Below are 17,786 nucleotides of genomic sequence, written 5' to 3' on the forward strand. Positions count from 1 at the left end.
GTACTTTAGCATTTACAGGTTGTATAGGCTATGAATGGTCCACATGTACTTATAGCATTTATAGGAAACCTCTATTTTGCATGTTTTGGATATAGCAGCCTATAAATGTTAATCATATCAAGACAACTGATAGTGCTGTTCAAATTCTACATATGCCTTCTGATATTTTTAACAATTATTGGGAAATGTTCAAAATTTCCAGCTACAATCATGGATTCATATATATTCTCCCTTAGTTGTGCTGATTTCTGTTTCATGTATCTGGGCACTTTGTTAATACCTGCATACATTCTTAAGATTGTTATGTTTTCTTGAAAATGAACCTTTTTGTCATTATGGGGAAAAAAGGTTTAGTCATAAAGTAATATCATTTAGTCATTTAGTAATATCTGAAGTTTATGTTTTCTGAAAGTCACACAGGTTTCTTATGCTTACTGATCGCATGGCATATCTATTTACTTGTATCTTTCTATTTAGAGTATGTTTCCTCAAACAGCATATACATGGTTGGGTCTTGTTTTTTCAATCCATCTGTCAATCTTGGGCTTTTTAATGTTTTGGTAAGTCTTTTATTTATCATCAAAAACAAAATTAACAGTCTGCATAGGACAGAAATATAATTCATTACAATATTTTCTAAGTTCTTGAGAGATCTAATTATTTTAAAGAGATATTTACTGGAATACAGTAGAGTACTTCAAAATGTTCATGGGAAAATGGAATTAAAAGATAGCTTTATTGGGGCCAGTGCTGTGGTGTAGTAGGTAAAGCTGCTACCTACAGGACCAGCATTCTATATTGGTACCGTTTTGAGTCCCGGCTGATCCACTTTCAATCTAGCTCTCTACTATGTCCTGGGAAAGCAGTAGAAGATGGCTCAAGTCCTCGGGTCACTGCACTCGTGTGGGGGACCCAGAGGAAGCTCCAGGCTCCTGACTTTGGATCAGCGCAGCTCCAGCCATTGCGGCCATTTGGGGAGTGAACAGTGGATTGAAGACTTCTCTCTCTCTTTCCCCCTTTCTCTCTCTCTCTTTCTCTCTTCCTCTGCCTCTCTGTAACTACCTTTCAAATGAAGTAAATAAATCTTTTAAAAAAAAAGAGATAGATTTATTTGGGGGCAAAATTTTTTTGAAATTAATGCACTTTTTTCATAACATATGTTTCATGAACTTTGTGAGGACCCCCTCAATATCATATGTAAAGGACTGCTTGGGGCCAACACTGTGGCATGGTGGGTGAGGCTGTCACCTACAGTGCTTGCATCCCATGTGGGCACCAGATCCAACTCTCTGCTATGGCCTGGGAAAGAGTGGGGGATGGCCCACGTTCTTGGGGCTCTTGTGCCTGCGTGGGAGATCTGGAGCAAACTTCTGGTTCCTGGCTTTGGATTGGCTCAACTCTGGTCATTGCCACCATCTGGGGAGTGAGCCAGGGGATGGAAGACCTTTCTCTCTCTCTCTCTCTCTCTCTTTCTCTGTTTGTGTATCTGCTTCTCTGTAGCTCTGCTTTTCAAATAAATAAGTCTTAAAAAAAATTGCTTAGGGCAATGATTCTAAAACATTTTTCTTTTTAACCTCAAACTTATAAGCACCCCAAGACCATTTTCTCAACCATGTTTTTTTTTTTTTAAGACCAGTAAGAAATAGGTGGTAACAAAGGATTGGAGTACAAAATAAACAAATCACATATTTTGTAAGAAAATAGTATGTTAATGCACATACTTTTAAAAGATATTATATATAATATATACAAATATATTATATATTAATTAATCATATATTAACTACATTAATATAATTATAATTATATGTCATTATATAATTATATATTATATAATACATATTAATTAATATATAATATATAATATAAATATATTATTATAAAATAATATCTGATGAACATAAGAGTAATGCAGTCTTTTTTATACTTACCTTGATGGGTTACAATTATATGGATAACACACATTCACAACCAGCAAACATCAACTGTGAATTTTGCTATGCAAGCAAACATGGGGGATTAGGTACACGTTTGTGTTAGTACATCCATAGAGTGCAAATGCTTCACTTCGAACTACAGCACCTAAGTACTTATATATTTAAAGTTTAGCTACTAGAGTCTGGAAAATTAGGAGGTCAAAAAATAGGCAAACATGCATTACTACAGCATCAACCCACAGACAACTAAACTGATGCAATAAAACCAATTTTTTATTATTCAACAGCTGGAACATTATAATTTTTATTAAAAAGACAGCAGCTGCAATAAAAAAGTACATCTGCTCAAAAACACTAACACAGTGACAGAGTGATCTTTCCCTAAATTTCAAATACTGCTATATGCACATATGCACAGTAGACCTTTGCAACACGACCATATGTTGCACGGCAGCCCAATTATTTAACAGAATACTGAATTAGACTCAACTTCTAATAAGGTGTAAGTTTTTCTTCCTAAATACCAAAGTTAAATAAACTTTAATATACAGTCAATAAGTAGTCTTTAACTAAGCTGCTAATTGCAGGAAGAATAGTGTGCCATCAAGGCCACAAGGCAAGACCATTCTGTTGTATTGTGAAAATAGCATCACAGTGATGGTGGCCAGTAAACAAGGCAAGAACAGTAGCAGGTGAGGTACTGAAGGAGCTAGAGGGAGCTGTAACAGACAGCAGGGAGAATACTGGAAAACTCCCAGGCCAAAAGATGTCAGCGTATCTGAAAGGATACACTCCTGAAGAACTGAGGTGGAGGCTGAGAACTGTGGGAGCGGAACGAATAGCTTGGCTGTGGTTTTACTCTCATAGAATATGAAAGCTGGGCCTGCGTGTGGCACAGTGGGTTAAGCTGCCACTTGCAACACTAGTATTCTATATTGGAGTGCCAGTTCAAGTCCTGGCTGTTCTGCTTCTGATCCAGCACCTATAAATACACCTAGGAAAGCAGTGCACTTGGTCCCTGCCACCTACATGGGAGACCTGGATGGAGCTCTGAGCTCCTGGCTTCCACCTGGTCCAGCCCTGGCTGTTGTGGCCATTTGTGGAATGAAGCAGCAGATAGAAGAGCTCTCTCTGTCTCTATCTCTCTCTGTCACTCTCTCTTTCAAATAAATTAAAACAAAAAAGAATTTCAAAGCTTAAAAAAAATGCACACTAAACAGGAGACTACATTCTAAAGGGTTCAGCACCCAAACAGTTTAAAATCCATGCCATTTCAAAACAGAACTTAACTTCAGTCTGGAAAATGCACATACTGTTTCATATGGAAACAGAGCATTTTATGATCCAGAACAGTCCCCAGAGTGCATCCCAACACAATGGTTCTCAAAGCACTGCCCCCACCAGCAGAAGCAGCAGTCTCACCTGAGACTATACTAGGAATGCAATCACAACTCAATCAGAAATTCTGGGGAAGGGGCCATGGAATCTGTGTTTGAACAGCCTTCGTCTCCACTGTTGAAGAAGTTTCTTTTTCTTTATCTTCATACTATTTGTTGAACTATTTACTTAGTGTAGGTTACTCTTATGAGTATAAAGTTAGCTGAAAATAGATCTTTGTAAAAAGTAAGAATGGGAACAAAAGAGGGAGGAAGAAGAAAGGTGGGAATGCAGGCAGGAGGGAGGGTAAAGTGGGAAGAATCACTGTGTTCCTAAATTTGTATATATGAAATTCATGAAGTTTATACACCTTAAATAAGATTTAAAAAATAAGAATGCAAAAAAAGAGAACATGGTAACAAATGCAGATTACAGTCTTTGGTCATATCAACTATGGGGCTTTTACCTGCATGAGCTACCATTTGCTTTCCCAGAAAATGAAAAAGTTGCATGAAAAGGATTCAGAAGTTCTTTTTTAAAAAAATATTTATTTTTTTGAAAGGCAGAGTTACAGAGAGGCAGAGGCAGAGGCATAGAGAGAGGTCCTCCATCCACTGGTTCACTCCCCAAATGGCTGCAACAGCTGGAGCTGCACTGATCCGAAGTCAGGAGCCAGGAGCTTCTTCCGGGTCTCCCACAAGGGTACAGGGGCCTAAGTACTCGGACCATCTTCCACTGCTTTCCCAGGCCATAGCAGAGAGCTGGATCAGAAGTGGAGCAGCTGGGACTAGAACCAGCGCCCATATGGGATGCCAGCACTGCAGGCAGCGACCTTACCCACTACACCACAGCGCTGGCCCCCAGAAGTTCTATAATTGTACTTGTTTTCTGTTCTTAGTTTCCCTAGAATACCTATTATATATGCAGGTCTTGCTTTTTCAACAACTATCAATTGACTCACTACCATGTACAATGAAACTCATTTGATACTGGGAATAAAAAAGGTGAAAAAATAAAAAATAAATAAATAAAAAAAGCCTTGAAAAATGTGGCTGCATGCTCAAGTTTGAGAACTACTGTCCTAACAGATCTGAAATACAGCACTTCTCCAAGTACATCTGTACAATTTATTGACATATACTGTTACTTTAGGTGCATCCCAAGTTTCAGTTCAAGGCACTGTATGGGTGGATATGGAATAAAAAAAAATATTACAGGGGCAGGCCTGTGATACACCGGGTTAAACCACTGCCTGTTGTAACACCAGCATTCCATAACCCGTATCCCATGCACCTGAGAAAGTAGTGGAAGACAGTCTAAGTTCTTGAGCCCCTGCACCCAAGTGGGAGTTCCAGGATCCTGGCTTCCATCTGGCCCAACCCCAGCTATTGAGATCATTTGGGGAGTGAACCAAATGGATGATGGATGAACCAGATGGATCGATCTTAATCTCCATCTCTCTCTAACTCTGCCTTTCAAATAAATAAACAAATCTTTAAAAACAGTTTAGAACCAGCAACTTGTTAGCTTTCTGGACCCCTACATTTTCATTTGAAAGAAGAATATAAATCACTCTGTAAGATTCTGAACACAAAAGAACAGCACTCAGGGCTTCTTCCTTCAGCATTCGTTCAAGTATGGGTTATCCTCACATATACCATTTGCAAATAAAAATGTAACTAATCAGTAAAGCACCTTTGTTTAAGATTTCTCTCCAGAAGATTAAAGAGAGGATTGAAACTCCGCAACATCTGTTTGTGCCATCGGTCAGTAACTCAAATATCACTAAACAGTAGCAAGTCAACACTATTTGATCCTGATCCATATTTTAGATCATGACAAAATACAAATATACATATGGAAATCTAAAACATATATAGATATATAGAGAGCTGAAAACCTCATAGAATACTGGACTTTATTTTGATCCATGACTTCTAAATGTTTTCTACTCCTTTTGTTTTGGTTTAATGCTACTGTCATCTATTACGGGATGTCAAAGAATGGTCCTAATGATATATTCTCTGTCACACCAAATAATCTATACATAGAAAAAATTATGAATTAAAAATATAGGGAAGGAACAGCATGTGGCAGGCCATGATTGAACTATATACCCACCTGCTTCCCACTGCCTTCTAGTGGGCATAATTTACTAGTATTTCTCTACTCTGTGACTGGAGTTCGGTGATTTAACTTATTTTAACCAATGAGATACTAATAGATACGACTCAAGGATACCTAAATATGCCTGTGTGGTTTGGCTTTCATGATCCAGTGTGAGGACATTCTCTAGGAACTCACTGCCTTCTCAACTTGGCCTCAAAATGAGACAAACGGAACTGGTCTGAACTTGGTACCAGCTTAGAAAGACCCTCTCCAGCTGATCCATACACACACAAGCAAGAAGTAACATATTGTATTATGCCTCTGAGAGCAAAAGCTAATATATACATGAGTTTTGACTTGTATTAAGTATAAAGATACAAGATCTAGGGTTTTCTGTAATTATCCAAAATTGCTTGTTTTTCTTCCATAATATCTATCCTGAGGACCCAGTCTGAAGAAAAGCCTCCCCCTGAGGCTCTAACTTCTGCCCAAAGTTCTTCATACCAAAGACTCCTCTAGCAGGACACAAAAATAACTCATTGTAAAATTAATGCATTCCTTTAAAGAAGTATGCGCAAGTTAACTTTTTTAGAATTATCACCTTGATAATATGATCCTACCTTATTCTTGGAGTATGTCAAGGAATTTTCTGAAACAAACAAACAAAAAAAGAATGTTACCACTAAATGCTATTGGTGAATTATTCTGCAAACATGCAGTAAAAATATCAAACCAGTAACAAATTACTTCAATCTGAGGGTACTCCAAACAGTTCATGTAAAACATGCATCATAAAAAAATGAATTTCAAAAAAATTTGTACCAAAATAGTTAACTTTTAATTTTTCCTTTAACTTTGTGAAGGTCTCTCATAGTTCTACAAGACAGAATTTCTACTAGAATAGCATAGCAAATATTTAATTTCTTATTTTTACAGTATACAGAAGTAGACAGAATCCAAAAAACCTCAACCAAACACAACATACCAAGCCAAAGAGTGATGGCCTTCTACTTTCCCAAGGATCATCATAGTCTGTGCAGACATATGAAGTGTGTACCAATCAGTACAAACTCCACCTGGGCCTGCATCAGAACAGCTTGTGTCCAGAACCTCATCTCAAGGCAACAATGAGAGTGTTCTCTACAGCATTTTCTTTGTTCGTTAGCCTTCTGGCCTGAGTGTTTAGAATTGAAGTACTTGCAACTGAAGCATACAACAAAGGGGCAAGATTTTCAGGTTATCTGGCCAATGATCCTCTAATCAAATAGCAGAATATCTTCTCCATTCATGGCTTCTGTTTCAAGAATAAGAATATTTTACTGGTCTATGTTTAAACATTTCTGGCACATTTATTGTTTCCTTTTTTCTCAGCAATTTGGAAAATTTAGGAAAAATGTTTTTCCCACAAAGTCAGGCCTTAACATATGTTTCTTTGCCTACAATATAAAACACCAGACAACACTTTGCCTGCAGCCATTTCTTATCCTAAGAGACAAACTTTGCTCTTCTCAGCAGTCAAAAGGGCAAACCAAAAGAACAAGCAATAACTTAAGTCAGCCAAGAAATGGGAAGAAAACTCGGACAGTAATTAAACTTCAATCATCCAGCTGCCCTGAGGCGACATCTGTCATTCTTCCAATGTTGTCTTGGACCCATGTTTGGCTTGCCAGCACCCCTCTGCCTCAACCCTACAGGGGCTGATTACTTAACCGAAGCACACCTGATCAACACAAAAGGGGATCTGGCTAATTCACGACTTTCTATTTAACACAGCGAGCATGAACGGCAGCCAGTCGCACTGGATAACAAGAAGTGACTTCAGACCATATTTCTCCCTCGTCTATGTCCTAAGTTAGAGTAGTATTTTCAAGTAAGCATTGAAACACTGACATATTTGAGAATACAGCAGCACTGTTCAACAGAAAACAGAATGCAAGCCAGCATGTGAGTCACCTGCGTGCTTTAAAATTTTCTCTAGCCACATTAGAGTAAAACAAGAGATAAAAATCAATTTTAATATATTTAGGCCCATATATCAAAAAATATCATTTCCACATACAAGGAATATAAACAATTATTGAGGCACTTTTACATTCTTGCTTCATTCAAACTCTTTAAAATCCCAAGTATATTTTCTATTCACACCACATCTCAGTTGAGGCTAGCCACATTTCAAGGGCTCAACCACCGTTTGTGGCCCCTGGCTACAGTACTGGACAGCACAGATTTTGAGTTTAACAATCCTCCCAAAAGAGAGCACTAAATACCTATCAGCCTTTCAGAAATAAGCCTAAGAAATGAAAAGACTGCTGAAGGATGCTAAACATACGAGGCGCTCTGACTGGCACTCACTCTTCTCATCACCTGAGGGAAAATTTCAAGGGCATTATTTAAAGAAATGGTCTCCAGAAAATAGGTTGCAAAAATATAAGGCACTGATACCCCGATACCCCAAAGTATCCAGAGAAGATTTCTTGCACAGATAAGGAAATAATGTCCCCTCTTCTACATAAGTATACAATCTTAGAGCTAGACGGATTCAAAGCAAAGTTTTAAAGCTTACAAAACTCAGAATAATTGACTTGATCAGGATACACAGGGAGTACATCTGCCAGGATGAGCACTGAGAAAAAAGCAATTCAGTTAAATCTGTATTGTTTTGAACTTTATTTTGAATTACATTACCTATTCTGTGCGTCCTTTGTGCACCTACATAGGTATCAAAAATGCGCTGCAATTCACACTTTCCAGTCATCTGTCGTAACAGCCATTTCATCCAAAATCGAAAGAAGTGGCCATAGAAGAATTCCCACAAAGAAATAAACATTTTTTCCCTGGGAAAGGAAATATATAACACAAGCTTATTGACTTGAAATTGAGCTTTAAAACTGAAAAAAAAAATTTATCCAACTCATCAAATCTCAAGTTCTATTAATATTTATTATTCCATCGTGACTGTTCTGTGACAATGTTTAATTAGGCATCTAAGAAAACAAGTGTAACATATACCACTAAATAATGGGTGGCCAAATGGTCAGTTTTTTAAAAACTGAAAAAATCAGAACTTAGAGCCAAGCTATTGAATGGCTTGCAATAACGATACCCGAGTGCTCTGCACTTTTTGTTAAATAATTTTATTCCCTGTCTTAGTTTCCTGTTTTCTCATTCCTTGAGACACAGGGCTCAACAGTTCAAGAATAAGAGGATCTCAATGTAGCAACCTGAAAATACACCAAACATCAGAATTCTTACAAGGAACAAGCTCTTAGCACTTGGGCTAACTGCTCACAGCGGTCCCCCCAATCAGGTGACGTCAGCAAATCATACTGCAAACGGCTTACAAATGGAAGTATACGACTTGAACCCGGAGTAGACGGATCACACGCTGGCCGATTCTCGATTTTCCACTCAGTGGGTAAAGGGTAGAAATACTAACAAGAGTTTAAAAATAATAATAACTTGAAAACACCCTACACATTGGATAGAACTGGATCTTAGAAAATTCTCCAGCTTCTACATGAAAAGCGGGTTGGGGGAGATGCAAGTGAGGGGGAGCTACCTATAAACAATGAAAACGCTTTTCATTCAGGTCTCCGCCCTGTTCCACACACTCCCAGACACGTCCTCCCCAGACTAGGGCCCGAGGCACTGTCACATTCGGAATCCCCGCGGGTGGGCTGCTCCCTATCGGTCACTGAATTCCTCTCGTCCGCGCTCATCAGGACAAAAGAAGCAGAACTGCCAAGCCGAGTCCACGCCGGCACCGCGGCGCCGGAACAGCCCACACCTCGGGGAGTCGCTGCGCCAAGCCCGGGTGCCGGAGCCCGGCGGTGCCCGGCGAGTGGGAGGGACCGGCTCGCACAAAGCCCCGCCGGCCGCGGCCCCCGCGGACTTCCCGCAGGACGCCGCGGGGCTCTAGCAGCCCGCACGCCACGGAAGCAGCGCGGGGCAAGAGAAAAGAAACAGCAGCCACCTCACAAGAGCGGAAGAACTAGGGGGAAGCTGCAGCTGCCTCGGTTTCCCCAACTGCAAACAGCCGGCAACGGAAACGACGCTACTCGCCGAGCGCTCCCTGCAAGCACCGCGACCCGGAAGTCGGGGACCTGGACTGGCCGGACCGCCTTTCCCGGCACACTGCCCGCCCCCCGCCCCCGGCCTCTTTCGATTGGCCCGCGCTCCACCTATCGCGAACGCGGAAAGGGTCGAGCGGTGTAGCCCCGACGCGCGTGCTCAGATCCTCCGGCCGCCCGACGGTTTCCCTGGCAACGGCTGGAAGGAGACACGCCCGGCGGCAGCGTAGTCTCCTTTAGCGCCGCAAAATCTCAGGTCCGTGGCGCTAGTGGAAGCCCTGAGGTGCAGCTCCTGGGCTCGGAGCGGGAAGAAACCACGTGATTCGGTAAGGAGCACCGAAACGACTGAAGAGCTTTCAGCTACTTTTAACCGTTATTCTGTGAAGTAACTATTAATGGCTCCACTTTAGGATGACAAAAAAGGAATTCAGGTTAATTGACTTGCCCATGTCCAATACGTGGCAGGAACAGAGAGCCTGTATTTTAAAAAGAGAAACTCGGACTTTCTCTCACAGTAATAAATATTTAACGGTTAACTCATCAAACATTGATTGCTTAGCTGCTTTTTATTGAAAAAATAATTTACATGATTTAAAAAAACTCAAAAGTGCATTCATTAATTCAGCAAGTATTTGTTAATTTGTTAATTGCCTGTTAGGCACAAGGCGGTGTTCTAAAACGACTAAACAGGCAAATACTGAGAATGCCAGTTGGTGCTAAGTACCAAGAGTATTAGGGGACACTAGGAAGAGTGAGGGGTAAGTCAGTATACACTGTTTAGCCAAGGAAGTCTCAGTAGGAGGTCACATCTGAGGCTTACTGAATGAAGTGTCTTGAGGGACAGTGTGCTGGGTACCAGAATGCAAGTTGCACATGCTGTGAATTAGAAGCATATGTAGTTGAAATGTTGGAATTACTACTGACGCCATAAACAAGAGTGTCAAGTTGTTAAGTCAACAATAGGAGTCACTGTGTACTTACTCCTCATGTGGGATCTGTCCTTAATGTGTTGTCCAATGTGAAGTAATGCTATAACTAGTACTGAAACAGTATTTTACACTTTGTGTTTCTGTGTGGGTGCAAACTTATGAAATCTTTACTTAATATATACTAAATCAATCTTCTGTATATAAAGATAATTGAAAATGAATCTTGATGTGAATGGAATGGGAGAGGGAGCCGAAGATGGGAGGGGTGCGAGTGGGAGGGAAGTTATGGGGGGGGAGCCATTGTAATCCATAAACTGTACTTTGGAAATTTATATTTACTAAATAAAAGTTAAAAAAAAAAAGAAATGTTGGAATTACTCTAAGAATGCCTGTGTGGCTCCAAGAGAAAGAATAAGGTGGAGTAGAAAGTACAAAGGACTAACTTGCCTCACCTACCCAAGACTGCCAGGCCGCTCAGTTCCCTTCCTCAATACTAACCAGGGTTAGTATTTTGTTTCTACTTCTAGAAATACTCCATGCAAGTGTGTATATGTATAGTCCTTCTATCATCTTGTTAACACAAATTGCAGCAAGAAATACACACTTTCGCACATTATCAACCTGTTTTTTGAAAATGAATACTAATTGTAGAGCACCAGACAAGGGAAGGGCACAGAAGCCGTCATCCCTGCCACGTAGGTGTAGCCGACTGTGAGCTCAGTAGTGGAGTCTGAATGTATACTATATATATTGTAATAGCGAGATCATGTCCTCTTAGATGATCGAGGGAACTGACAGCTTGCTGAATTGAATTTCTCATTGTAGATAAAAAAATATTCAGAAGGGCAAAATGCACAACCATTAAGATGCAGGGACTTTGATTTCAAGAGTCTATCTGTTGTTACACAAAGCTTTTCATAAAATAGTGCAATCATTCTATATGCAGTTTGTATTTTCAAAATGCTTTGCTGAGGGTAGGCAATGCAGAGAGGAACTGTCTCTTCCTCTTGCCTTCATGCTGCCAGTTGGCCTCCTTTTGTCCATGTTTTTCCCCAAGAGAAGAGAATGTTAATATCTTTGGTAAAAACTTTAATATCATTGGTAAAAACCAAAAGACAGTAGTTGGACTTGCACTCATTGGAAGAGTCACTCTGCATCATAATTTCATTTGTGTATGTGGATTCCCTCAGTTCTTTGCCACCAATTCACTAATTCCCTTGTGTGAAGTGGTAGACATATTTAACAAATCCTGTTCCTTGGGGACAGATCGCCACATCTCTTTCTTTTATTATCTTTGATTTTCTTCTTCCATCTGACTAGCTGCTTGGTGTTTTAAGTGCTAAAATTAGGATTCTGGATTCATGGAAAAAGCCAGACTTTCTTCATCTGTGTCTCCAAGTGTCCAAGCCAAACCATGTGCTTCTCCCTGACTTGATCAGATATACCTTCAAAGAAGCCAAAGACCATAGTGTACTGAAATTTCCTGGAAGTCCTAAGGAATCTCTGCACGAGAATTTTTTTTTCAGCACAGAAAATATTTTAGTTCTCCTAAAAAGCTTGAGGAGTTACACTGGTTCTGAATTGAAGGGGGAAAAGCCAACTTAAAACACAAAAAGAAATAGTTTTCCTATGGTGAGAGATGAAAGCAAAGCACACATTCTTTTTTTTTTTTTTTTTTTTTTTTGACAGGCAGAGTGGACAGTGAGAGAGAGACAGAGAGAAAGGTCTTCCTTTACTGTTGGTTCACCCTCCAATGGCCACCGCGGCCGGCTCACTACAGCTGGCGCACTGCGCTGATCTGAAGCCAGGAGCCAGGTGCTTCTCCTGGTCTCCCATGTGGGTACAGGGCCCAAGCACTTGGGCCATCCTCCACTGCCTTCCCAGTCCACAGCAGAGAGCTGGACAGGAAGAGGAGCAACTTGGACAGATCTGGCGCCCCGACTGGGAGTAGAACCCCGGGGTGCCGGCGCCACAGACAGAGGATTAGCCTATTGAGCCGTGGCGCCGGCCAGAGCACACATTCTTAGCACACATTCTTGCCAAACAACTGTCCTGTGGGGCCTTTTTCAAGTTTAGAATGAGAGCCTCCCACACCAAACCCTTCGCTGCCTTCGCTGCTTTTGCTTTGCTCTTTCCCTTTCCTTCCTCTCTCTTTGCCGTCAGCCTTTTTCTTTGCCTCTGGTTCATCCATGTTGGGTACTGTCCATGTTGGTCTAGAAGAGTCTTCCTGTTTCTCTTAATTACAGTCTCCATTTTCATGTCATCTTTTTCATCTGTCACCTCACGTTCCATTTTCTCTTGGTAATGTTTGGGTACCACCACAGTTGCTATCTCTTTAACATCTTTCATGACAACATAGCACTGTCTAGTTTGAGAATACTTTTAAGTCTGCTCAGCTCCTTCGGAGCATTCTTTTTTATCTTTTCAGCACGCATCTTCCTTTTCCACTTACTCAAGCTTTTGGCTATGTTTTTTTTTTTTTTTTTTAACTTTATTTGACAGATAGAGTTAGCAGTGAGAGAGAGAGAAGACAGAGAGAAAGGTCTTCCTTCCATTGGTTCATTCCCCAAATGGCTGCCACGGCCAGCGCTGCACCAATCCGAAGCCAGGAGCCAGGTGCTTCCTCCTGGTCTCCCATGCGGGTGCAGGGCCCAAGCACCTGGGCCATCCTCCACTGCCTTCCCAGGCCACAACAGAGAGCTGGACTGGAAGAGGAGCAGTGGGACTAGAACCCGGTGCCCATATGGGATGTCGGCACCGCAGGGGGAGGATTAATCAAGTGAGCCAAGGTGCCAGCCCCTTAGCCATGTTTTACCCGAAAAACTTCCAGACGCTCACGCCACAAGCTGATCACGCTGACTGGAAGTCCGAGAGTGTTTATTTTAGAACCGGCTTAATGGAAAGAGTTGTCTGGCATGACAACTAATCAAAAACTCGTGGCAGTTTTCAGTATTTGACCCATAGAGATCTTCAATTTCAATATCCTTCTTAGAGTGTGTGAAGTCTAAAATGCAACAAATTTAACCTGAGAAGGAAGATACTATAATTCAGCCCTTGGTGTCCATAGAGTTCCAGGGTTCCCTGTAAATACCAAGTTCTGTGGAAGTTCAAGTCCCTTGTGTAAAATGACATAGTTTTTGTTTGTAACCTATGCACATCCCCCTGTGTACCTTAAATCATCTCTAGATTACTAATAATACCTAATCCACTGCAAATGCTATGCAAATGATTGACATAATGCCATGTAGATAGTTGTACTGTATCTTTTTTGGGGGAATAATGGCAATCAAGTCTGTAAGTGTTCAGCAGAGATATAATTATTTTCTAATATTTTCATTTGGCAGTTGATTGAGTCCACAGTGGCAGAACCTGCCCACATGGATGGCAACCACATGTTTAGCACAGTGTAGTAGTTTTAACTCACCTATCAAGGTCATGGGAAAAAGGAATGCTGAACTTGAGGGATAATAAATCCTCATTTGACCCTTTGGGGTGGGGTGGGTGTGCAGGTTGTTTGATGTAATGTTGAGTGGCAGCATATGCTGGAAAACTTTTTGGGGGATTATTGAATGATGCAAAGCCTTTTACAATACCAGCAGAAGGATGAAAAGGCAATGTTAAGAGGCATGAAAGTTGAAGTTTGTGGCATGTGGAAATGTTAGAGTAGAGAACATCAGAATCACTATGAAGCTGCAAATGGGGAAATAATAAAAAAAAAGTTCAATTCTTGCTTTTACCTGAGTACGTAATTAAAATGGATGTAATAAAGGCCCATATCATTAGCAGCTTAAAGCCAGATGTCTTTAAGAGACTGTTAAGACTGTTCTTCAGTTTTAATTAGCTATCCAAAAATGGACGCTCTGAGACTTGCTCAGACCCTCCTTGGTAGTAAATACCAGGCAGTGTGAAACTCTGGAAGGACATAGGAAATCATTAAGAATTATGGGAGCAGAAATGCTAATCTTCACTAATGCTTTCCATTAACCTCATGTGGCTCAGGGGAAAAGGAGAAGGCTCTTGGAGCTAACTGGTAACTACTGTGTGATTTAAACAAGGTGGTTCCTGTGATTTAAACAAGAATGTTGTGTCTGATACAAACCTCAAGCTGTACAAGAGGTCTAGCCAACCAAATGTGACTGGGTTTTGTGATAGGTTTGGCTAATGATATTTTCTTGATCTATTCAGCAAAAGTCAAGCACAGTTTGCTTGTACATGGAAATGAATGTAATGTATATTTATGGTCCTTCCCCAAGGATATCTGACCTCTTCAACCCACTGCCACAATTAAGTGGGATTGGAATTAGAAATGATCACAATAAAATTAAGTTAATTCATTGTACTGATGATGACATCATGATGTTTCTCCCCTTGGAAGGAGAATCCCAGAAAGGTTTGAGAGTTTTAGTGGCACATATATTTAATCAATGCAGCTAAGATTCAGAGCTTGCCTCAATAAGTGAAATATCAAAAATATCTGGGCCACCAGAGGTATTCTATAAACAGTAAATAATAAATTACTCTTCCTCAGGGATACAGCCAACAAAAACGAGGCATGACACCTTGAGGGGAAATTGAACAAACTGTGAAAAATGTATAAGGAATAGTAGCACAAATACCAGGACCCTGTGATTCTATCACACCCACAGGATTTTGGATGTTTTTGACCCTAGAATACATGCAAATTAAGAGGCTTTGACTGAAATATAATACTGCCACCTTGTGGCAGCCCCTAGGCTCTTCGGACTTGAAACATTCCTGATGAGGCTGGAGTGCTGGTTTGCCAGCTTGTTGCTTGTCTCTAGTGAAAACTGCCCCCATATAACCTAAGAGCATCAGATCCTATGAAGATCTTAATTACCTGTTAACATCAGAAAGAGCATGTAACGAAGAGTAAGATTCACAACAGAATTCTCAAGTGAAGGAATTCCTGTCAGGAGAGGTGTCTCTGGGGAGTTATTATAACACACGTATGAGCAGGTAGCATCTCCGCTTTAGGGCTGACTAATGAGTGATCCACTTCTGTTGTTGAATAGTCTGAACCTTGTGACTCTCTCCACTAAAATAGAGCACGTGTCCAGGTATACCCGTGAGGATTCCAATATAGCAGAATTACCGGTATAAAAGTTAGCTACTCTTTGCCCTGTGGACAGTAAAAATCCCAAATAATGCTAAGATAAGTTCATGCAATGGGCTGAGTTAAGAGTAGTGCACATGAGAGTGGAAGAAGAACCTAGTTCTTTATTGCACAGCAGTGTTTAGATATTTACAGAGTTGTAGATAGCAGTCAGTGGTCTAGCTGTGTGGTCAGAAAAATGAGAATCTTGATGAGTTGACATTAGGATGCCCCAGTGCAGCAGATGGAATTACGGAAGACCCTAGGAATTTCCAAGAGAGGATGATAGTGGGCTGTACAGATGCCCACAATAAGGATAAAGTTGGTTGAAGAGATGAGTCAATACCAGGCTTATGTCCTGCCATCCCCCAGAAGCTGGATAGTTACCTTGCAAAGCTACTTTGAGTAGGCATGGTGGTGCAATACTGGATGGGATAATGACATATTCTGCTTGTCCCTTACCTAAGCCACTACTGTGATAAGAGAATATTAGATGCTAATAAAAAAGTAGTCATTTAATGATAGAATTCAGAAAAATTTCCTGGGCACAGGGGCCTTAGAATAAGAACAAGTGAACTATATCTTAGTACTATTGTAGCCTCTAGAGGATTCAGATAAGTTTGATACTTCACCTTAGGCTAAAGCCAAAGCCACAGACACTATCAAGGGCTTGAGAAAAGGGATTATACAGCAATTTGGTTTCATAACAGACATATTACTGCACAAAAGAATGTTTTCTGTGTGGCCAATGTGTAGAATTAGCCTCCCATCTCCCCCAGTAACCCCAATATATTACTTAATATATTCATCTATGGAGCAGTTGTCAAATTGATAACTGAATGGGTAATTGAAACATTATTATTTTAGAAGTTTTGTTTATTTGAAAGGCAGATAGAGATCTCCCATCTTATGGTTCACTACTCAAATGCTTGCCATGCCCCAGGGGCCAAAGCCTGAGAGCCAGGAACTCAATGCAGGTCTCCACAAGGGTAAAGGGACTGAACGACTTGAGTAATCCCCTGCTGCCTCCAACAGTCTGCATAGCAGGTAGCCAGAATTGGGAGAACAGCTGGAGCTTGAATCCAGGCCCTCTGATATGGGATGCAGGTGTCCCAACTGGTATGTTAACCTCTAAGCCAAAGGCCTGCATTAAGGCATTTATTATTGGGAAAAAAAAAAAAAAAAAAAGGGCGGGAAGGAAGAGGTGGAGAATAGTGCTCTGATATAATTCATTTTCTTCCTTACTATATAAACATTTTATTGAGGGCCATATTGCATTTGGGTGACCCAGTGGAAGGGGACGTTGTTGTCTAAGATTCAATGTCTGGTTCTTTGAACGTAAATATGCTTGTTTTTTCAGGAAACCCCTGTTGGAGAATAACTATATCATGTGACCAAATCAGGATTGATGGTAAGTCTATCCATTTCCCCAATCACTGCATATAATAAGAACATAGCTGTCTTGTGCTTGACCTCGGCACCATACCAACTTCTTCCTGGAAATGGACAAAAGGGGAAGCCCTGGTAAGTTTCCTCCTGTTCCCTTCCTAGTGGGTTAACCCCACAGTTGAGCTGTACCGGAGGCCCCTGCCTGGGAGAGCGGATCTGAATTCTCACAGGTGATAAGTGGAAAAGAAGGATCCTATTAAAATAAGAAAACAGGAGAATGAATGAATAATGATGCTGGGACAAGTGCAAGCACTCCTAACCCTTGCGGGTGCTCTGACACCAACACTGAAAGCTATAACTCTCACACGTAAAGCCATTCTGTGGTTCTCCAAAATTGGGTTGAAGCTGATTCACACATTTATCCAGAAAACTCTCTCCAGGAAATCTGGAGAAAAACTGTTACCTCGGACCCCAGATCCCCTGCCTGAATGGTATGATAGATTGGCACTTTTTTGGTTGATTATTTATGGGATACACTTATTTTTCTGTTTGTTTTTTTTTTTCCTAGGTGCCCTATAACATACGTCGTTTCTTAGTTTTTATGAGAACTAAGATCTTGACCTTGTCCCACTGCTTCCAGAGACCAGTGAGGCTTCCAACAGCCTACATGATGCTCTTGTGTAGATTGGTAAGAGATGTACTTTTCATTCTAAACAAACACATCCTGCTCCAGAGTGCACTTGAACCAAGTGCTGATTTCAGCCCTTGCCTCAGCCTTCTTGGGCAGGGCACTTTGGACTGGACACAACCCCTACCCCTCCACTCAGGATCTTGGAGCCCGAAGTCTTATTTCAGAATATCA

The 17,786-nt window shown here is 40.9% G+C and overlaps 1 protein-coding gene, 1 long non-coding RNA gene and 1 pseudogene across 4 annotated transcripts in view; 1 reads left to right on the forward strand and 2 right to left on the reverse strand.

Moving 5' to 3' along the window:
• Positions 1-9,517, reverse strand: part of ELMOD2 (ELMO domain containing 2) — a 34,482-nt gene extending 24,965 nt beyond the window's left edge. Inside the window, exons 1-3 of one of the 3 annotated variants that reach the window (XM_062199581.1) lie at positions 8,765-9,242; positions 8,109-8,257; positions 6,044-6,072 (exon numbers count right to left, since the gene is read on the reverse strand). In XM_062199581.1, the coding sequence (XP_062055565.1) occupies positions 6,044-6,072; positions 8,109-8,250 (171 nt within the window). In that variant the 5' untranslated portion in view covers positions 8,251-8,257; positions 8,765-9,242. Of the gene's footprint in view, positions 1-6,043; positions 6,073-8,108; positions 8,258-8,675; positions 9,243-9,396 lie in introns of those variants that run through there. The other 2 variants (XM_062199579.1, XM_062199578.1) reach the window with 2 other exon arrangements.
• Positions 9,518-9,742: 225 nt separating this feature from the next.
• On the forward strand, positions 9,743-17,592 carry LOC133765517 (uncharacterized). The gene is made up of 3 exons (XR_009866604.1): positions 9,743-9,819; positions 16,896-16,946; positions 17,493-17,592. It is a non-coding gene; the product is annotated as an uncharacterized LOC133765517 (long non-coding RNA).
• On the reverse strand, positions 10,176-15,302 carry LOC133765773 (protein LLP homolog; annotated as a pseudogene).
• Positions 17,593-17,786: the final 194 nt, after the last annotated feature.

Source organism: Lepus europaeus, chromosome 8 (genome assembly GCF_033115175.1).
Source record: "Lepus europaeus isolate LE1 chromosome 8, mLepTim1.pri, whole genome shotgun sequence".
In the NCBI taxonomy this organism is placed as follows: domain Eukaryota; kingdom Metazoa; phylum Chordata; class Mammalia; order Lagomorpha; family Leporidae; genus Lepus; species Lepus europaeus.